Source organism: Biomphalaria glabrata, chromosome 2 (genome assembly GCF_947242115.1).
Source record: "Biomphalaria glabrata chromosome 2, xgBioGlab47.1, whole genome shotgun sequence".
In the NCBI taxonomy this organism is placed as follows: Eukaryota; Metazoa; Mollusca; class Gastropoda; family Planorbidae; genus Biomphalaria; species Biomphalaria glabrata.
The window spans coordinates 51776174-51799925 of record NC_074712.1 but is presented as its reverse complement, the minus strand read 5'-3'; the positions used below and the strand labels follow the sequence as shown (position 1 = coordinate 51799925).

Sequence of the window (23752 nt, the reverse complement as noted above, 5' to 3'; positions counted from 1 at the left end):
TTTTTCAAGTAAAATCCTTGTAAATATATGTAAGATAAGAATTGTAAATAAATAATTGTGATATAGTTATAGTATGAAAATATCATTAGTATGAACTTATATTTAATAATAATACCGAGAAGAATAATTTTATGAAAACCAACACAGTAGCCTCCATTGTATTTACATTATACAAAGGGAGATTATGTAATCTGACATACGAAATCAGCAGTTATGATTCTTCTTACTTAAAGAGCCCAAAGAAAAAAAAGCACATTATTTTGTGTTAATATTAACATACACACAATTTAAGATGTTACATTAACCCCAATATTGCTTTAATTATTTGTATTATTTTAAAAAATAAAAGGAACAATCTGTTTTATACCAACTAAATATTAAAATATTTATTTTATGTTGGTTTAAAGAACCTCATCACAATAAAAACACCACCTAATACTTATAAAGAATAATGTTTGTGATGACCACCTGCGTACCAAAAAATATAATACATGTAGCCAGCCTCACAAAATTTCACTGAAGAAAACGAAACTAAACAACATACAACTAATATCTGGATAACAAAGTTACCAACGTCATAGGAGACACTCCCTGAACAAAGAACATAGGAAACATTGATCAACACAAACTAAAAAATAAAGACATTGCAGAACTGAAGAAACTCTTATAATATAATTGTCATGATGTACAGGGGACTGATGTTTCTACTTTGGTTTGTTATTGCTAAAGGGAAATCACATAGCATGGCTAAGATAATTGATTGTGAATTCTGGTGATTAAGACAAAATAATTCGTTTCATAGTTTCCCATTGAAAAGTCCATGTCTCTTTCAAGAATATATGGTCTAAGAAAATGGTTGTAGGTCTATGAATGTCAGATGTCAAACACATTGTGCCACTTTGTGTGTGTGTGTGTACACTTAGATGTTTTGAAATAGCAACATAAATACAAGTTAGCATAAAGGAAGGTAATATTTTCATGGAATGTCGCAGAAATAATGTTAAATAAAAAATAATGGTTTTAATAAAAGATAAATAAAAATGTATCAACAAAGTGTCACACATTTTCTAAGATATTACATTAAAACAGTGTATAATGGACCTTCACAAGCTTAATTAAAATCTTGCATCTCAAGAAAGCCTGTGTAGAAAATCAAATAGCCAGGGACCAACTAATATCTTCTTTGTCATCACCAACGACATTGTTATATAGTTTATTATTTATAAAGTTTCTAAAGTAAAGAATTATGTGTAGAAAACACATGTTTTCCCCTAAAAAATCTGTGTAAGATTCTCTTTTTTTAAACACGGTTATACATTATTTTTAGAAATTAAACATATTTTGTATTTTTCTAAAATATCTTTTAAAATAACATTTAGACTTTACAAGTATTTCTAGTTAATTGATTCTTTAGTGCAGTGAGGCTCAACCTCATACGGTCTGCGGGCCATTTTAATTTCTAACAATCGTGTCGCGGGCCATATTAACAAAAGATACCAAAAATGAAATAGAAAACAAACCATTTTAAATAGTTATATTACAATTTCGTGGCTCCAATAGGCCTAATTACACCATAATTCAATTACGTAACAAGGGTTTCAAGGATGTCTTATACCTGAAAAAGTTTTCTACTAAAATAAGTGCTTGTAAACATTGTGATCAAAAAATCAAATTTTTTTTGCAAATGTGTAAGGCTTATGTAGACAACCTGGCATAGAAATCTATTGTCTGCATTGTTTGAAATCTGGATTTGTAAGTCAATCAGTTCCAGCAGCAATAGTAATTATTTCGAAATCTGCTGCTCTGTCATTTAGTTTTGAATGGAGATTTTCACCAACATCGTCTGCTCGACTCGTTTTGCTATTGTCATGCCAGAAAGGCTGCACAGCTTCATTTTTTTTTCAGGCCGATTTAATTCCATCACTGCAAGCAAGCACCTTTTTATGTTTCATTTCTCTTGTTAATGTGAGCAACTCTGTAGCATCCATTACAGTCGACTCATTCTCTTGACTTCTTAGTAAATATTTTCTTGGCGACTCAACCATTAATGCCACAATATTTTTGTAATGGTTTGTTTTACAATGTCTTTTATGCTATGTTCCTTAAAAACAGTCACATTTTACAGATCAAACATGTTGGCTTAGTATGTTCCACCAACAAAGAAAGAAGATCTGTCCACTTGTCCTGGAAGTTTCAACAATTTTCGTTTCTTCGACTCTTCTATTTCATAAACGTACAAATGTTACAAGGAACGGCACCAATCATGTGTCAAAAGTACACGAACCAAAATGATGCAGAAAAGATGTGCAGTGTTACACACATGACATGTCAAGAACACGGTTAGCTCTAGACAGCCGCGGGTATTGTCTAAGACTCTAAAACAACTGTCAATTCTTGTTGCCGAAAAAAAACAACAACCTTGTGTTCTTGTAGAAAAGAAAATTAACACGAATATTACAAGAAAATAGATTAGAATGAAATCCATACAAAAAGCTAGAGTCCTATCATAGAAAAAAATACATTTTTCTACCTTTTTTTCCCCTATATTTTGTGCCGATGTTTTGGCGGGCCGGTCCAAACCACGTCGCGGGCCGGATCTGGCTCGCGGGCCGTAGTTTGGGCATCACTGCTTTAGTGAATTCCGGCAGTAGTCATAAAACTTTAAAACTCAACTTTTGGTTACAAATGGAATTTCAATAAAAACAACCAGAGCATCAATTATCAAATCTAGGTCTAGTTCAGTTACAGAAAGTTTGCATTTAGTGTTAATTTAAATTCTTGCTTGGTTTTCAGAAAGAAATAAACTCAGTTGGATTTAGAGATTTCTTATAAAGAGTGTAACCATTTTCACTTGAATTGTTTTCTTTCTAATACATATTTAATGTTTAATATACATTTTGTTGAGACTTAGAGGCTAAAGAAAAAAAAATGTCTAGGGCTGTGTATCAATCAATCATCAATTTCATTGTTTACATTGATGATGTCATTTTTACAATTTATTTCCACGGTTCGCCAACGACTTAACAAATGACGTCACCATAGCCAATATATTGTTAGAAAAAATAGAAGCAGTTGAATTGAATCACAGACGTTTGACCATCAGTAACAAGCAACAGGGGAGATAAATAAAATATAGATTTGTGTACGTAAAACAGTTGTATCAACACTATACATCATGTCTTACTACAGGCAGAATATGTATGTATGCATAGATATGTAAATATGGGTAAATAATAAATTTGTCTGTAGGCAGCTTATGTATGGATAAATATGTCTGTAGACAGTATATGTAATGTAGCCTATGTGTAATTATGTCTGTAGGAAGCTTATGTGTGGGTAAATATGTCTGCAGGCAGCTTATGTGTGGGTAAATATGTCTGTAGGCAGCTTATGTGAGGGTAAATATGTCTGAAGGCAGCTTATGTGTGGGTAAATATGTCTGTAGGCAGCTTATGTGTGGGTAAATGTCTATGGGCAGCGCATGCATAGATATGTATGTAAAGAGTATATGTATTTGTAATTATGTTATGTAGACAGCACATGCATGTATACATATTTGAATAAAGTATAGTACTATGGAATGGTATTTGTTTTCACATTGGGGTGGGGGTGGGGAGGAAGATGTGATAGTGAGGGCATATTCTTCTTCCTGCACACCTGCCCACTATTGTCAAAGATTACAAATGTGTTATGTGTATGAGGGCAACATTGCACAGTTTAAAAGGATGAATACATTAGCATAGCTTTATTGCAGTTGTTTTAAGGCTTGTAGACTATGGAGATCAGCGTCCAGAACAATGTCGCAGAGACTAGCAAGATGGAGGCTGTAGGAGCAGACACGCGGTTAAGTCCTTCAATGTTACATAGACTGGAGGAGCAGCACCACGTGGTCCTGTTCATGGAAACAAAACTATGAAAGTGTTTGCAATCACAGGATTGATTAAAAAATATATAAACAATAAAACTACCCGATATTGTTCAATAGACCGTTTATAGACCTGATGGTTAAAACTAATTAGAATCTTGAATTCTTTGTAGGCCTCCAGTTTTCGAGCAGTTATGTAAGGGAGAGATGTTGAAAACGTAATCTCGCTTCTTGCTATTACACAGTACTTAACACTTTCCCTTTCCTTTCTCTCTCTCTCTCTCTCTCTCTCTCTTCTTTGACTGCCTGGATACTGGTCCAGGGTTCAAACCCTACCTCGAGTATGTTCTTTCTCTTTTAAAAGAAACATCGAACTTAGAGATTTGAAAAACAAATTAAATTATCGACTTTTTGATGGCAGGCTGATCGATCGGTATATGTACAGGATTAAGGAATTTTCAAAAGGATTCGAAATTCAAATCCTGTCTGGCTGTAATTTAAGAGTAACAAGGGAAACAATCAGATAAATATTATGTAAAACTATACTTACGTGCTGTTCTCCCCTACAGAGATATAACTATAGCTACTGCAGTCTTCAGTTCCACATGTAGCAAGGACAGTGTAGTTGTTAGACTGAGTGGTTGTCTTGACAACGGTTATCTAAACAGGATTAGGGTTTATTACTATAGGATGTAGATTCTAGTTTTAAAATACACTTGAAGACTAAAATTGTGGATAACAGTCTGGTGATACAGTCTGATTATTTTAGAAAACTTGAAATAATAATACTAATAACCTAAATCATATTATCATGATGTAATCAAGATGTAATTGTAAAAAAAAAAATATTACATGTGCTAGTAAAAATTATATTACGGTAATGTAGGCCTATGTACTTTTGATTGTCGTCACGAATATTCCCAGTCCAAACCCAACCTGTCACCACTTGTTGTTCAGCTATATAATAATTTGTATTTTTTATTGGTCTTTCTGCACACCACACCAGGCATAAAACAATGAAAGGAATTTACCAATAGCTCATAACAATAGATCACGGTCACTGTTAATTTTAAAACGTTGGACATTTGCATAGCCAATCAAAAAGTTATTTTTGTGCTTACCTTGCAGGGGAAATTTCCTTTGAGACACTTATCAACAGTTCCATTAGAAATCTTGTCCTTGAGGCAATTTTTACCTCCACAACTGTGACTGTAGCACATGGCTGGAGCAACCTAGAAACAGAGCAGCCAGTAGAGTCAAAGAACAAAATCACTAACACAACACAAAAACTAAAGCATTGTTACACTATTAATGTCTTATCTTCATATATAATATAGACGTTACTACAAAACCACACATGATCACGTCCTACGCGTCATGCATCTAGTCGTGCATGTGAACCAATGACTTAAATTCTGCCAAGTCATTGTTTTTTTCTGACTGGCTCAGGCAACCCATTCCATGCTCTAATAGCACTAGGGAAGAAGGAGTATTTGTACAAAAAATGTCCTAACATATGGAATGAGGAATGTGCCTTTACCTTTGTGTCTTTCTGAGTATATTATTAGATTTTGTTTTTGTATTTGAAGATTATGGTCCTGTGTTTTATGTATAATTGCTACTTTACTTTTGAGTCTTCTCTCTTGAAGGCTTTCTAAATTTAGTGATTTTACTAAAGATTACTATGAATATTCATTTGATATGAATCTCACTGCTCTATTTTTTGTCTGTTCCAGTTTCTTTATATTTTTTTGAGTTCCCAAACAGAGGATGTATATTCTATTATTGGCCTAACCAAGGTTAAAAAACATTTTAGTTTTATGTTCCTATTTGATTTATAGAAATTTCTTTTAAATAATAAATCCTAATGCTTTGTTTGATTTTTCGATAGTTTCATCAATATGGGGATTCTATCACAGTTTTTTATTTATCTATTATAACACCTAGGTATTTTGCGTTTTTAGTCTGTGTTACTGGTTTGCCATGAATAAGATAAGTGGAATTAATTTGTTTTAGTTTTTTTGTTACTCTTAATAACTGACATTTTTCTGGGTGGAAAGACATGATTCACATTTTTCTAATTCATCTAATTCTCTTTGGAAAATTTCTGCATCTTGTATTGTTTTTATTGTTCAATATATTATGCAATCGTCTCCAAATAATCTGACTTTTGTTCCTGAATAATGCAATTTGGTAAATCATTTATGTAAATTAAAAATAGTAGAGGACCCAAGACTGTTCTTTGAGATACATCTGAATTTACTGTTATTGGTGTTGATTTAGAGCTATTTATTATTACAGTTTGTTCTCTCCCTAGATGTATTATATTAATAATTTCAGATGGAAGGAGAAGAAGGGGGCATCTCGTGTTGCTGCCCAAAGTATCTGCTAAGAGGTGGCGAATAAGACATGATCCACTCTTGGTTAATGCATAGTGCTAAGAAAAAATGTTCATGTGCTAATTGCATCTTAGGCCTATTCCCAAAGCCCCCCTCAGTTCTCGCTAGTCCAATGCCCGAAATTACTTACATTTATTACTTGTAGCAGAGCCGGACTTAAGGGTGAAGTGAATTTGTTGGCCCCAAATGAAATTTTAAAAATATATACAAGAAAGAAACAGCGAAAAAATATAATTACTCAATTAATTAAAGCTCATCTATCGCAGAGTTAGACTAGTCAACATAAAGTCCTAGTGCTCAACTGTGTTTAAGGTCTGATCCAAGTTTTGCAATTTTATTTTTTAGTCCCGTGCGAGGCCCCCACCAATAGGAAGCCCTAGGCGTGTGCCTACTTTGCCTATGCCCAAAGCCGGCCCTGACGTTGAGGGGTTACGGTAACTTGTCGTTGAGTTAACTGTTTCTGAGCTTCACAGAAAAATACAAAAGTAGACTATTTACAATGAGATTTATCATCTTTTTAAATACATTTCTTTATTTTACAGCATTTGATGGTGATTTTTTATTTCGGGATCTCCTTTGAGTTCACCCAACTCTAATAGGTACCTGAAATTAGTTGGGGAAAAGTAAAGGCTGGCTACATGACACCCTCTTTAAACGTGGGCGACATAAACAGATGACCTTTACATTATCTACCCTATCGATCGCAAGGTCTGAAAAGGGAACTTTACTTTTTTTTTGTATTTGATGATGGTCCAGTACATGAGTTTAATATACCTGACAGAAGTTGAGCGTTGTTTAAGATAAAGTTGTGGCACTCTGTTTATCATAACTTAACATGAGCAAATAAAAGTAATCGATTAAAAAATTAAATAATGACATTGCTTGACATTATAATTCAACTTTTAAAAAAAAACTTTATAGGTTAGAGTTTAAAATTATTTTAGACAAAAGTGGAAGATATTTATCTATTACATTATTATATGTTACCGTAGTTGTAGTTGTTGGTAAAGTTGTGGTTGTAACTGGCGTTGATGATGTACTGGCAGTTGCAGTGGAAGCTGTGCTCGCAGTAGAGGCAGTACTAGCAGTGGATGCTGCGCTAGAGGTGGTTGCTGTAGAAGCAGGGGTTACTGTAGTAGTAGTTGAGGTTGAACCGGCAGTGGACGCTGTTGTCGTTGCGGTGGTAGCTGTTGTGGTCGAAGTGGAAGAATCACTGGAGCTGGATGCGGTGGTCGAAGCTGGTGCAGCTGTAGTTGTTTCAGATATAGAAGAGGCAGCTGCTGTTTTTGTCGTAGTAGCTTGAGGAGTTGTGGTGGTATCTGTTAAAAGTGTTGTCGTTTCGGAAGTAATTGTAGTAGGGGCTTCAGTTGTAGTTGTAGATGATGCTGTTGTGGTTGTGGATTCTGTAGTAGTGGCGGTTAATGAAGTTTCTGAACACGGAAATGTAATGTAGATTAGGAGAAAAATAAAATGTGACACAACATTAAAGTGTCAATTGCATTATATGTGACATGAAAAACTCATGTCACTTGCGCAGGCCATACAAGAGAGAGCTAGTCACACGTAATTGCGCAAGACGTGAGAAGACGCAGACCAAATTATTAAATCCCATCAATGGCGTCACTAGGGGGTGCAGGGGGTGTGGTCGGCACCGGGTGACACCCAAGCTAGTGACGCCTCTGAATCCCATTGTGCAGGTTTAAGAGGGGGACTTGTTTATTGTTTAACTGAGAAGTCTCGAATACCTTGGAGAGGTATTGACGTCAACCAACGTAGTTTAGGAATACTAAAAGAAAGATAGGTCAATTAAGAAGGTCAAGAAGCTGTATAAAAAAAAAAGGACTAACAATAACTATCCCGATAGGTCATTGTGCGAGATTGTTTATAGATCGTAGAGCTACTCAGCTAACTATCGGGGTCATTGGTCCATGACATTGTTCAGTGCTCAGTATTTGTGATGGAACAATTATTGATCGTCAGTATTTTCATCTATTTAAGTTTAGTCAAACTATCACTCAATTTGTACAAAGTGATTCATATTTTACTAGCCGGATATGACCCGCGACCCGCGGGGCTTAATTTTTGTATCACTGATCTAGCGCCATGATCTCTTGCATAACTCATATTAAATACTGTGAAAATGGGTTTACCCGATTTGGTAAAAAGTTTCTTTCTTTAATAGAGATAACTTTGGAATTTTTTTTTTCATGTTTTTTAGGGTCTCTTGTTGTGGGAGAGACATTGAACATACACTACGGTCTCTGCTGTGATTTAAGAAACATTCATGTCAAATTTTATCAAGATTGGTCAACCAGTTTGGATTTCTAAATCGAGACATATATAATCCTTACATTCTGTTTTATATATTAGACATTCGTGGATTAAATTCAAAGAAAATATATTCTACACTGTATTTCTCTAAACAGATGCACTGAGGCACCTTTGATGTCGTGTAATTTGAGGAAATAGATGTGCAGCCCTAAATACAACGTGCTACCCTTCTAAATAAGTCCATTGCATTTGATTTGGATCTGGTGGTCAAGTGAATGTTTATAAAACAGTGATATTTATATACAAGTAACTTTACCTAATGTAGTACTTTCTGAATCGCCTGTTGTAGTACTTTCTGTGGTGGTGGTTGTTTGTACACCCACAATCAAACTAAACGTCAAATAAGCCCATACAATACTCATCATTAGTCCTGTGTGAAAAGGAAAAAAAAAGGAATTGAACAAATGAAATGAAGTTATACATCTTTTGCATATTTATTAGCGCAAAATATTGATATAATAATCATAAAGTTATTGTTGATAATATTGTTTCCTTATCTGTAATATATTAAAAGCTTAGGTAAGGGGGTACACTGAAATAATAATTTAAAGTATTCAAAGAGTTCTAGACCTAATGAAAATATTTATTTAAAGATCAAAATATCAATATATTTTCCAGAAATTAAATGTCAACATATAGACTTTTTGTTAGAAATGTTCAGAATTAGAATCGACATTAGGTATACGCGGGACTTGGCCTCTAACCATAATTTGTTGGCTGCCTGGTCGTGTGGAATGCTGTCGTTAGATGGTCTCGATGGTCCCGGGTTCGAACTGATTATGTAACACTAGTGTTTATGTCTAAAAACAAGCAAAATATATTTTTTTTTTAAACTTAAAAAAAATAAAAAAATAAGCTGATCTAAGTAAAAGAGATCCGCACTTACAACTATATTCCTCGATAATGTAAACATAATTTTCCTCATTCGATATCAAACAAAATAACTAACTACCAATAATTAATCGACTGATTGATTAATTATTAAATTGATTCAAGTTTAGATAGATACAATAACTTGACCCAAAAAAAGGGTGTGGGAGAAGAAGCGTGTTCAATTATCTAAGTTTACGAAAACCTACACATTTAGCCTCGTCTGTGAATACTGAAGGATTAATTTCATTTGTGTGGTATCAAACAAAATAATTAATTACCAGATCAATTGATCAACTAGTTAATTTTTTAAAAATTGATTCATGGCTTGTCTATGCCAATGAATAATTGTGTAAAGTTGCAACATGATCCGAGAATGGGTGTGGGAGACATAACGCGTACAAACGTTTTACTTGACAGACACAATGAGTTGATAGAAGCATTGTAACAAGAAGTGATCATAGTAGGTCCCAGCAGAACAAAAGATCAACGGAATAGACACAGTGGAAACAATGCCATGGTGTGAACGGGTTAACAGATATTGTGGTGTTCCAACAGACTACGAAACATGAGAATACATGAAGTCATATTGTACTTCATAAATCAAAACAATTTATTTAGATTTAATTAAGTAAAAACATTTACCGTATTTTAGTTATACATATTGCCCTATGGAAAGATGGCTTTACCTTTTAGACTGTGAAATAACTGCGAAACTTGAAGACTTGACATAATTAATCCGTATGGTGTAGATTCTTGATTTGTTTTGTAACTTGCAAGAGTCAGTGATTTTTTGGTTCGCTGATGTCTCTAGATGAAACAAGCTAAATATATAAAAATCTTTTTTTTTTTAAATAAAAAGATTATCCGCACTTACAACTATATCCTAAAAAAATTAAAAGTTATTTCCCTTATTCGATATAAAACAAAATAATTAATTACCAATAATTAATTGAATAACCTTTTCAAAATTGATGTATGTATTGTTAGGTTCAACAATAAATGATTGTTTAAGGTTTCAATTTCATCCCAGAATGGTTTTGGAAGAAATAATGTGTACAATTATCTAAGGAGACAAAATCGTACATATTTAACAATATCTCTGAATTATGAAGGATTAATTTCCTTTGTTGGTATCAAATAATTAATTACCAGTAATCATTTGACATATAGGTTAATTTTGTTTATTGATTCATCTATTGTCTACGCCAATGATAAATTGTGTAAGGATTCAACTTGATCCGAGAACTGGGTAACAGATAGGTCGTAATGAACGCAATAAAGAGTATGACCTGTTTGTGAAATGATTTCCAAATTTGTTTACTGTTTTTAACATTAATAACATATATATCATTAAAAAAAGCTTCATGTTAAGTAGTAAGAAAGAATTTGTAAATGGTTTGCCTTTATTCCAATTCTAAAGCTCTGCGAAATTTCAAGATCAAAATTCTTGTGCTGGACAATAAATCAATATCAGTCAGATGGCCTTCTTTTCCAAAGCTGACAGTATTCTTGGTCTGATTCATCTAACTCTCATAAACATTCGCATCAACGAGAATTAGATATAGACTAGAGTTGATACAACATAACAGTAGGCCAAATAGTTGGTACAAACTAATGAAGCACACTACTCAACAGATGGAGTGTGGCCAGTTGATGTGAATTTCGGATTTTTTTCTTTAAAAAGTAATAAGCAATAACGAAAACGGACAAAGTTATTATAAACTGCATATTAATAGAGAGTTACTTGATGAGCCCATTTTATCATCCAGGGCAGGCCTTGGATAATTGGAGGCCCTAGGCGAAGTGAATTTGGGGGCCCCAAATGAAATAGAAAACGTATGTCAGGTTTTAGTAACCCATTAGAGTTTGGTGGACTGTTTGGTGGACTCACAGGAGTCCTAAGAATAACGAAGTTCAAATTCTCATTCTTCGAACCCGAGATCCCTCAGTACAGAAGCTAAACTCTTCACACCTCAGCCACCACGCCCCTGTCCTTCTTAAAATGACTAAAAATCTTTAAAAAAAAAAAGTAACACTCAGGACTAAGGGTAACTAACTCAGAATCAATACTTTCAGACCATAATTTATTACCTCCCCCAAGAAGACTGACTCTCGGTGACTTTGTTTTGTTTCAGATCGTGTTGTTTCTCTCCAGGTCACCATGGTGACTTCATCATATATTGTAGCTGACAACTTAATCAGGAAACAGAAGCGTAAAGTCACATGACTTTGACCTTTCATGTTGGGCAACGGAAAAATCGATGAGGTCATTCTTGTAAAGTCATAAACTAAATTCAAAAGTAATTCGAGGAGCCATCATTGAATATCGACTTTTAGGTGATTGTTATAGATTTGTGTGATGACATATTCCATAGGTACAATATGTAACCGTTAAAAGTCTCCAGATCCCTTAAATGTAAATTGTTTAGGCCTCTTGCTAATTAGATCAGTTATATTTTTATTGGGTATCATTATGTATACCTATCACAAAACAATATCATTATGTCATTATTTATACATATTATACATTATATCATAATGTCGTTATGCATACCTAACATGAACAATATAATTTTGTCATTATTTATACCTTTCATAGACCATCTGGGTTATATGTACATATCGGCGCCTAATCCATTGTAGCAATTCCGTAGGTTAGTGATACAAGTTGATAAATATCTTAATTAAGTTATAAAATACTGGCTGTTATATTCTTTTGAAGGAGTATCTGTACTTTCTAAGATAAAAAATATTTTTGCTTATACATTTAATTATTAGTTAATGTCATAAATCGTTTTAGCTTCTCTTATTTCAAATGACTAAATGTGTTTTATACAAGTGTACAGCTGTGAACTATATAAACTGTATCTACAAAAAGTTAAATCCCAAACAATATTTATTTAAATCAGAGGGGGCAAAGCGTAGGCATATGTGAATAAATAATTCCACTTCAATCTTTTTTTGTGAGAACAGTAGTCTGTTTTTATTGTTGAATTATAGGATGCATACATCATTAATACATTATATGCTGATTCTCAACTAAAAAAAAAAGCCTTTGGCAGCCTCGTTAAGCAGTGACAGGCCATTTAATTTTTCAGTACAATTATTTAGAAAGGATTTGGAATCAATGTAAAAAGAAAGTCCAATCAATGCCTAGATTGTGTGTGTGTGTGTGCGCGTGTGTGTGTTTTCGGGTCGACCCTGGCATTGCTCAATACCAAAGCTAATGAATGCGGTGGCCATGAGGGTGTCATTAATCAGGATGTTATCAATACGAAGCTACAGTCAATGGATTGCTATAAGAATTGATTTCATACAAACATAAATAGACATTTTACAAACTATTGAAACAATTCCATGTAAAACAAAGTCGATTTGAGATTGTAGTAACTATTGCATGAATTCCCTAGAATTTTTAAATTTATAAACACAAAATGAAACATCCAAGAAATAGAAGTCAAAGGCCAGTAAATTTAACACTATCTTTGAAGTGCTGAAAACAAGTTTATATTATATTTTGTAGTCTAATAAACCCAATGATAGGATAAAGATGTAGTTACCTGTTGTTAACAAATGTTCTGTTCTATAACAACAGAGAATAGAGAGATTACCTAGAGACTGACTGTAACAACAGAGCTTGTTGACACTGAGAATCTCTACATGACGGTAACATCTGGGCTTATTAAATTTGGTTTGAATGTTGAGTTATGAATCATATAATACAAAGATATATCTTTACGCAGGCCTACATCAGTGTTTCTCAACCTTTTACTAGTGACCACGAAATCTACAAATGACTAAAAATTACATTCGCAACTCCTTTAGCTAGTTAGATGGTCTTCTGGGGAAGCGCTGAAAGGTCCACTAGCGGAGCACGGCGCGGATTTAAAAATAAAATGCGCAGGCCATATAAGACTACATAAAGAAAGCGGTCGGATGGGCCGACTCTGGAGAGTGAGAAACTTGGGTTTGTTCGTTTTATGACATTTGAAGCAAACCTGGGGGTTGGGGCAGTATAAAGAATGATTCTATTTTAAAATATATCATTCTTTTGTTATAAAGATCAAAATAATCGCTTTTATAAAGGTTGGTCAGCTGTTTAAAGGAGGAATTATCTTTATTAAAAATATTTTTTTTACTGTTTTTTTTTACATTAAATATTTCAAAATGATCCTTAGAGTATTTATCAATGTATTTTTTTCAATGAAAAAAAAATCCTGATTTAAAACAAGGTTACAAAGACAGTTTGTGGAAACACAAACTTAAAATCGGCCCCCTAAGTTGTCCTCCCAGGCAGGCTTCAATATTTTCAGAAAGAACATCCGAATGAAATTATATCAAAGACAAATGAGAGATAAGAATGGAGAAAGAAGGTTGACAGATCTTGTGTAGTGCCCCAACGGTGCAGCAGATCAAAGGATAGGTGCAAGTGAATGCAAAGTTAGATGTAAACCTGGCCTAACTAGTTCCCCTTTCAGACCTTGTGGTCTATAGGGCAGATGATGTAAAGTTCATCTACGGTTAACGAGGGTGTCATGTAGCCAGCACAACGACCAACCGCCTTTACTTTTCCCCAACTAATGTCAGGTACCCATTAGAGCTGAGTAGACTCAGAGGCGCCCAAGGATTCCGAAGTTGAATATCCAAGTCTTCACCAGGATTCGAACCCGGGACCCTCGGTTCTGAAGACAAGTGCTTTACCACCCAGCTACCGCGCCTCTCCAGGCCTAACTGAAGTCTTATAAATAATTTGTTTTGAAAAGGCTCAATCTCTTATTCGAATCCTCAAATAAAAAAAAAAAAAAATTCCGCCAAAAAAATAAATTTTTAAGAAAATAAAGTTTATAAGATTACTATTCGTTTTAAGTTAGGTCTAACTTATAATGCATACTAATTAGCTTTTTCTCTTTAAAAAACTGCTTGCATAACTGATTTTAAACATGAGATTTTTCGCTTTCAGGAAAAAAAAAAGTAGCTGTTGCATCAGAACTTTGAATGGTCTAAAATATTTTGATGTCGAATTTTCAATATCTTTTCTAGTTTACGAGATCTAATCGGGACGGACGGACAGACGGACAGACAGTCAGACATTTCACACAAAACTAATAGCGTCTTTTCCCCTTTCGGGGGCCACTAAAAAAACACATTTATTTTTGTCCCTTTTTAAAACGAACACCTATAGACACTTATTGTCACCATAAGTTTGCTTGGAAAAAAAAAAGGGGGGGGGTCCTCTCCACGGGCTTAGATACATCGACCTATAATTAAGACTAAGACTAAGACGGCTCTATTGATCCTTACGGAAATTTGTTGTTGATTACAAGGACTCTTTTCTCATATAAAGACAACACAAGAGAAACATACACATAAATAGAACAGACTTCATAAAGAGTCCATTCAGCGATTACACACATGCATCTTGGTCCTTTTCATGTTTCCTTATCAACGGCTGGCGTTGATATAGTCTGACTGAGCAAGGTACGAACGAAATTTTGTACCGCTCTGTTCTTGTCTTGATTGCTTATAACACATATAGCTTATGCTTTTCATTGCAGACGATATGGAATTGTGCCCACATTGTAATTAAACAATACATGCTTAACAAAATATAGTGTCATACAAGATGCTTTATTGTCTTTAAAACTAATCTTATTTGTCTGATCTAATTATTTTTTTTAAGCCACAGGGTAAAACTGATTTGTCAGCCAACAATTGTAATTAGTTTTTTTTTCTGGCCTTTTTCAATCAAAAATTGTTCTGACGTCACTAACATCAAGTCCACCCTAATCTAATGGATGCATGACATTAGTTGGTTTAAAGCAGTGATGCCCAACCTTATTCAATCTGCAGGCCATTTTCATTTCCAGCACTGGTGTCGCGGGCCACATGATGGAAAAGATACAAAAGCTTAAAGAAATTGACCTAAAACTATTTTGTTTCAAACCCGAGGATCTAGTACTTACATTGAATTGTTGGGATATTTGAATTTTCTTTTTACACTTAAAAAAATGGCGCAAGTCCTGTTTATATTTTGCTGTTGCTGTTTTTTTTTTTTAAACAGCTACACTTGCTTTATAAAAACAAACATGTTGGCTAGCAATGGTATCATTTTCTACAAAATCTTAAGATCCGTTCACTTTTCATAGTAGATTTTATAGTCCAATATCATGAACGCACAAATATTAAATGCCTTGGTAGTAATCCACTAGAATAAAAATGAGCATTCTAACGTAGGTAAAGATACATTTTCAACATTTTTTTTTGGATGAGGGGGAATTTTCTATATTTTGTGCCGATGCTTCGGCGGGCCGGATGGAAGCACGTCGCGGGCATGATCTGGCCCTCGGGCCGTATTTTGGGCATCACTGGTTTAAAGTAAAGGCGTTTGGTCGTTGTTTCTGGCCACATGACACCCTAGTTGACCATCGGTCATATATATTGATGATCTATATATAGTAATGTTCAATAATTGTATGTGTTTTTGTTCATCTTATAATTTGTAGTTTAATACTAGAAATCTGCCCTTCGTTTAACGAGCGCAGGGTACCAGAGATGTAGACAATTTATTTTATAAATGTTAAATGTAAGAGGAAACAAAATATATCTGGAAAGTGTGGAATGTGTGGAAAGTGTGGGTTGTTTTGTTATGACTAGAAGACACACGTAGAACAATAGCATCCCAGTGGACATTGAGACTTCAAGGGACGAATGGAAAATAGTTTTAAAAAAATTGAATAAAAAGTGAACGTTGTTTTAATTAGAATTTTTTTTTCACGTCGAATTGTATTTTTATTTTGTTTTCAATTTTAATGAGTTCTATATCAAAGTCTGGGCATGGATCTTCGGATGGCTGCCTGACACTGCTCAGTGTCCAAGAGTGGATTAAATGAATACTTGGACATTAGTGGACAGTGTTCAATATGACTCATTCAATAAATACTTGGACATTAGTGGACAGTCTTCAATATAACTCATTCAATGAATACTTGGACATTACTGGACAGTCTTCAATATGACCCATTCAATGAATACTTGGACATTAGTGGACAGTCTTCAATACGACTCATTCAATGAATACTTGGACATTAGTGGACAGTCTTCAATATGACTCATTCAATGAATACTTGGACATTAGTGGACAGTCTTCAATATGACTCATTCAATGAATACTTGGACATTAGTGGACAGTCGTCAATATGTTACGTGTTCCATCAACACTGATAAAAAAAAACACCAACAATAAATCTCTACTGTTTACATCCACCAACCATTGTTACAAAAAAATAACAATAACAAACCAGTATCCTTATTTCTGTCCGGCTAGTCGTTAAGATATCAGTGACATATCCTCGACATTAAAGACCTCTTGCCCTTCCTCTTAGCCATGACGTTGGATCAATAGGCCAGTGGTGTGACATGTGTCCCCAAAGAAACACGTTAATGTCAAGCAGATCAAATGTTAATGAAAATAACTTTTTCAAAAATCACAAAGTACGGACACCCACCCACAGCTACACACAGCTATATACAAACACAAATACTCACTCACACCTACACACAGCTATACATACAGCAACATACAAGTGATACAACCTACGCACACCTACACACAGCTACATACACACACTGACCATTGAGAAATAAAATTCAATGCGTGAAGTATATGAGCTTTAAAGACTATGCCAATGAGCAGGAGCCATCGAGGTAGAACCAGTACTAACTAGTCTACTCAGGGCTGGATTGAAGTATGTGGAGGTCCCCCCCGGGGCAGGATTTTTGTGGAGGCCCCAACAATTTTTTGAAAGCTTGAATAAAGATCCACCTATGAATGACAATACTTCTACCTGAAGCAGGAAGAAAGAAAAAAACTTTCCTGTACATTTAATCTCGTGTTCACGAAACACCTATTCAGGCCTCGCGGAACACTAGGGCCCCACAGAGCACAGTTTGGGAAACACTGCTCACTGACTATATTGAAATCAAGTTAGTCAGCTGCTCGCTCTCTGGCATAAACTTAAAAAGACAATTAAATTTGTCTCTGTTATTATAATCTTACATGAATAAGGATTTCCTTTTAAAGAACAGTTCTAAGAATACAATTACGTTTATCCGCCTTTTAAGACTGATAATAAGATTATCAAGGACCAGGCAGCCATCCTATTGACTTGTCACTTATTCCAACCGTCACAGGTAGTATGAAATTAGTGAAGTTTAAATTTTATAAAACTAACTTATTAAATAAGTGATCGAACTATATGAAAAAAACATTTTTTAAATATTCTATTGTATAATGTTAATTTATTGTTGTTGTTTTTTTGTGAAAAAAAATAATATAAATAAAAGGAAGTCTTACTTGAACTTGTTTCTAATCAAGCGAAAAAAAAAATACACCATGAAACAGTGTTGGTGATCCAAAATACACTTCAAGGTTACGATGCTTTCAGAAAATGTTTCTTCAAATTTAAATTCGTTTGTCTATGACAATATTTTATTTCTGTTCATTCATGCGTGATCCAGTATCGTCTTCCCATTTCGTTTTTTAATCTTTTGACGTCCAGTTCTTCAGCATAATACAAACATTACTCAATGACTTTGTCCCAGTACATTGAATAATTAAACAGACAAGAAACGAATCTACACAATGTTGAAATAGTGAGAGGCGGCCGTTGACGTTACGACTCATTGATAAATACAAAGAGGCAGAAACATTAGGCATATCAATTGTGAAAACTTCTGCTGCTCGTCTTTGAATGTATAATTACTTTACGTCAGTGGTTCTCAATCTCTTTGTTCTATAACACATTTTATTAGTCTTAAAATAATATTACAGCCACACTATGAAGATCAATGTTTAACATGAAATAATAGAGCTATAGTCTCCTGCATACGATAATTTAATAATGATAATATTAAATTATTATTATTCACAAATGAATAGGAACACACCATTAACTTCACTTTTAGCTTTGAATAATTTGTATATTCAAATTAATACTTAATTTCCTGCCTAAAGTACATTTGTCTAGATATAACTCCAAATCGCTGCACAGAATTTATTTGCTTCTAATATGTTAACTTTGCAGTCTTTGTAAACTTAATGCCTAATACTATGCAGAACATTTCAATCTTTTTGTTACAATGACTGTAATGAAATAAAAAAAAATTTGTTTTAAAAAACGAGGAGATGTAATTAAAAGAACAAAACAGTTTAATTGAAAGCATCTGTTTAGGCATGTTTATGAAGTGCACTTGCATATAAAAAAGCAGGTTTTTTAAACAAAACTCTTTAACATTTCAAATAGCTAATGATATATTAAACTAAACTTTAAGATACATTTCTTACATAAACAAATCAGTGTGTTTATCCTCCTCAAGCCCAGGGATACCCAACCTATGCCCTAGTAAGAGTGCCATAAGAGAATGCTAACCATTTACTCGAATTCTGCAAAGAAGCTCAAACAAGTTATATGCCCCTAAACACCCTTCTATGTTTGTAAGGTTAATATTTGACACCACCTCGGAATAACACAAAAAAATATCCCTGTTACAATGTGAATGCCTTAAATCAAGAAAAGAATACATTGGTTTAAAAAATATTCCTCACAGGTGGAGACATCTTAGTGAATGTAAATACTCGTGAAAACCTGCCAAATCTAGAGGCTTTTATTGAGTTGGAACAACCGTTTTTACTTTACACCGCCAGGTGTTGCCAACTAGGTGAATTGTGGGACTAGCGAATCCGTCGAGCTTGTAACTTTTATAATTGCAGCCAAATGAATGACCACTTGACCAACCTGCTCCTTTAAGAGAGTAAATCTAAATAAAGCCGTATCTCTAATACCGATGTTGTTCATAGCAGTGGACTCAGTAAAAAAAACAGTTCATTCCTTTCCATTTCACATGGCGATTATTCGGGATGGGATCGTTTTGGTGATGATAATTGAATGGTCCGATTGCAATACAAGACGGTTTTGATACTTACGATTTGATCCGAATAAGCAGTTTGTATAATTAACCGAAATAGAATTTATTGTCATAATAAATTTGATTCAAACCAAACTATATCCTCAATGAGTCTTTCTTCCCCCCCCCCCCCATACCATTTCAATCCCAATTTGACCCTAGTATTGATTCAATGCTTAATAATTTTTCGTTCTCTGAGGTTATTTTGCAGCCAACCAAATGCATCGTTTGTAGGGAACAAAAGACGCAATCACATCCACTTTTCACATCTTGTTGTGCCAGCTCCACTGTCTCCAAAAGTCTGCACTTTACCTGATTATGTTTACACCCAATGTGACGCAATCAGAATCAACCGAGGTTTGAAACAATATTGCAACGTAGTTAATTGGTCACGTTGATAACTTGGCATACAATTGAACCAATGGCTCATGGGATCAGCAGATCAATGCGCGATGACATATAGCGCAGTGTATTTTTAGGAAATAACGTGACAGATGGCGGGGCTCTAGCAAAACAAACACACCAGTTGGTTTTTCCCATCAGTCAGTAATGAGCATTAAATAGAATACTCCTCAACATTTACTAATTAACGGGAAGCTAGTCTCATTTAAAAGCAATTATAAAACAAAGGTGTCAGTTAAAATAAAAAGAAACATGAAGTTGTATAACACAAAAGTAGACGCCTGGAAATCCTGAAGGACAAATGAAATATATAAAGACAGACCGATTCTTGGTTTTACAAATCTTATATCTGTCTGTCTGGTAAGAAGTTTGTACACGTTATTTCCCCCACACCCAATATCAGATCAGGTTGACATTTTGCAATTATTTCTAGTAGGCCTACCTGACAAAAAATGAATCAATAAAAAATTAACCATTTAGCTAATTAACTATTGGTAATTATTTATTTTGTTTGGTACCAAAACAAGGAAAAGAAATAGTACTTGACAGATATGGTGATATAAGTTGAATACGTCCTCCAGATGAAGCTTGTGTTTTAAATGAAAAAAGTTGTGTTTTTTTTTTGCATTGTATATTGCTCTAGAGGTAGTCTATAGATGTTGGCTTACTTAGCTGTAAGAGTATAATACAATGTCATATAAGAGTTTAAACATGAGGCTCATTAAGGTTCATTGGATTTATTCTTATTGAAAGAGACTGTCTAGTACTTGTCTATGTCTTCTTATCTTATATAATACAGACGTTACTTCAAAAAAAGGAAGATGATTACGCCCTACGTGTCATGCTTTCAGTCATGCATGTTAACCAATGACTTAAATTCTGCCAAGTCACTGGTTTTCCTGGCTCTAATAGCGCTAGGGAAGAAGGGGCATTTGTACGTCAATTCTAATGTGACTGTTTGTTAAAGCTCAAAGTATTCAACTTTCGAATCACTTAAAAAAAAACAAGAAAAAACATTAAAAATACTTTTTTTAAAGACAATACCTACCTTCCATAACCGAAGAGCGATTGTTTTTCTCTTAAAAATTAATGAATGTTAGATTAAAAACAATAAAACATTTTTAACCCCTTATCTGCTCCCTTACTCCCCGAGACAGAATCCTGGCTTAAGCGAATGTATAGATCAAGTAAACTTTCCAATATTCCGACGAGAAGCATTTTGATTTAGAATTAGAAGATGATGCGCACAATTTGTCCTAAACATTAATTTATTAAACTCTTGAATAATTAAAGCCTTACATTCGGAAATTCCCGAAATTCATTTCAAGAATGCGATAGTTCTTTCAAAACCGATGTTGAAAATAGACCTAGGTCTAAATCTCTAGCCAAATTTATTAAAATTTTTACTTGAAAAATGCTAACTATACTGACCACATTCATTTGGTTACTTCTGTTAAATTCTCAACGCGCCTTGGGCCCAATAATAGAATATGCATCCTCTGTTTGGGACCCCTCAACTCAAGAAAACATTGAGAAACTGGAACAGACACAAAATAGAACAGTGAGATTCATAACAAACGAATATTCACATTTGACTAGAGTAACACCTTTAGTAAAATCACTAAATTTAGAAAGCCTTCGGGATAGAAAACTCAAAAGTAAAGTAGCAATTATACATAAAACACTGAACCATAATCTTCAAATACAAAAACAAAATTTAATAAAATACTCTGAAAGACACAAAGATAATGATACATTCCTCGTTCCATATGCTAGGACAAATTTGTACAAATACTCCTTCTTCCCTAGTGCTATTAGAGCATGGAATGGGTTGCCTGAGCTAGCCAGGAAATCCAGTGACTAAGCAGAGTTTAATTCATTGGTTAATATGCATGACTGAATGCATGACGCGTAGGACGTAATCATCTTCTTTTTTGAAGTAACGTCTGTATTATATAAGATAAGATAAGATAGCCAACGAGGTATGAATTTTTTTCTCAGCGAAATATATCAACTGTTCAATTTGTAGGAAAATCTTTACAGCCATATTTGAGATCGGCTGTCCATGCAGGTTCCTGGCTGGTTCCAGGTTCCCTGAAGTTCAGACATGGTATTGTAAAAAAAAAGTACAAAGATATGTGATCGATGTTTTCACTGTTTAGTTCAATGTTTCAGTGATCAAGGCCTCAGTTCTGCGTTAGTAAATGTTTTTAACTGTTGACTGTAAGTCTACAAAAGTTTATTAGTTCCCACAGCGAATATTTATCTTGTTTTTAAAACCCAAACATAAGAGTTGGAAGTTCGACAGCGCGATGGTGTTTAACTAAAGCGTTCAATTAAGTGTTCAATACACTCATGCTTATACCGTTAAGAAAAAGTAAACATATTATGTTAGAACATTGTGTGAGCCTACATGGGACAAGAACAAGTCAATAGTTTAGAACTTCATTAATTACAGTACATGTAGTCATCAATTAACTTTCACTCCTTCAACGTGCTGCAGCACAGAGTGCTAAGAGTGCTAAGAGTGCTCAGGAAAGAACGTCATCTAGGTCAACGAGACTTTTGCGAAGAAACAAATAGTCCCATGTACATAAAGGCTCCTTAGATTCAGGGAACCAAAGTGAAGCAGATCACCTACCGTCAGAGTTTGGACAAAAACGTTCACTAAACAATATATATGAAAATGGATAAGGTTTATAAAACAAACAGATTTGACATTTCAGACGGAGAAAGAGACAAATTCGTACACGTGCGTCTTTCTTCCCTAGTGCCATTACAACAGGCAGAGGGTTGCCTGAATCAGACAGGTAAACTAATGACTTAGTAGAGCATCTCTAATTAACATGCATGACTAGATTGACACGTGAATACGGGTAGGACGTAAGGAACGTCTGTAATTTATAAGCGATAAGATACTAATTTAATACTTATTTTAATGAAGAACAATGAAAGAATTGATCAACTCAGTTTCTATTAAAATATCGATCTAAAAAAACAAACAACTCGTACCGAATGTTTAAGCTTCTCCAATACATGTGAATGCACCAGAGCGTTAAGTCGTGCTACAGTTTTAGATCCAAAATATAGGCAAAGATACAAAAAAAAAAAAAGACAGACAGACGGACAGATATATCGCTTTGTTTGTAGAGGCTGAAGAATGAAAGTTTAATTTTGCAAAATATTTTGCCAGGCAACTGTCAGACGTGACCAGAATAATGTCACCAGGTGAAGGTCGTTGTGTTCCTAACTTCAGTCCATTGTGCTAAGCAGAGGTGGCATGTCCAGGCATTGAAGCTGTACACTGTGACGTAATGTTTATATAAAGGTAAAAAAAAATGGAGGGGGGGGGGTTACAATACATGTGCATTCAAAGTGATAACAAATACTACTTTAGGTGTTGTTGTTTTTTTTTGAGCATGTAGATCAAATGATCATATAAATCTAGTGAACATTTAGATCTAGTGACAATATAGATCAAGTGAACATATATATCTAGTGAATATATAGATCTAGTGAACATATAGATCTACTGACAAAAAGCATATAGATCTACTGACAAAAAGCATTTAGATCTACTGACAAAAAACATATAGATCTAGTGAACATTTAGATCTAGTGAACATATAGATCTAGTGAACATATAGATCTACTGACAAAAAGCATATAGATCTACTGACAAAAAGCATTTAGATCTACTGACAAAAAACATATAGATCTAGTGAACATATATAGGCCTAGATCTAGTGAACATATAGATCTACTGAACACATAGATCTGGTGAACATATAGGGCCTAGATCTAGTGAACAGGAAAATGCGGCCTTAGCAGTGCCTGGGACCCTGGGCGAAATTGATATGCGCGGCCCTGAGCCGTAAGGGACATTTGAAGTACATAAACTCGAAGTGTTCTCCCTATT

The 23752-nt window shown here is 34.3% G+C and overlaps 1 protein-coding gene across 8 annotated transcripts in view; it reads right to left on the bottom strand.

Moving 5' to 3' along the window:
- Nucleotides 1-66: 66 nt before the first annotated feature.
- LOC106055109 (uncharacterized) overlaps nt 67-23752 on the bottom strand; it is a 39815-nt gene continuing 16129 nt past the window's right edge. Inside the window, exons 1-7 of one of the 8 annotated variants that reach the window (XM_013211254.2) lie at nt 22846-22970; nt 10155-10275; nt 8852-8965; nt 7252-7694; nt 4987-5097; nt 4416-4525; nt 67-3892 (exon numbers count right to left, since the gene is read on the bottom strand). In XM_013211254.2, the coding sequence (XP_013066708.2) occupies nt 3760-3892; nt 4416-4525; nt 4987-5097; nt 7252-7694; nt 8852-8965; nt 10155-10197 (954 nt within the window). In that variant the 5' untranslated portion in view covers nt 10198-10275; nt 22846-22970 and the 3' untranslated portion in view covers nt 67-3759. Of the gene's footprint in view, nt 3893-4415; nt 4526-4986; nt 5098-7251; nt 7695-8851; nt 8966-10154; nt 10290-13028; nt 13172-17821; nt 18303-21264; nt 21289-22845; nt 22971-23752 lie in introns of those variants that run through there. The other 7 variants (XM_013211247.2, XM_013211251.2, XM_013211249.2 and 4 more) reach the window with 7 other exon arrangements.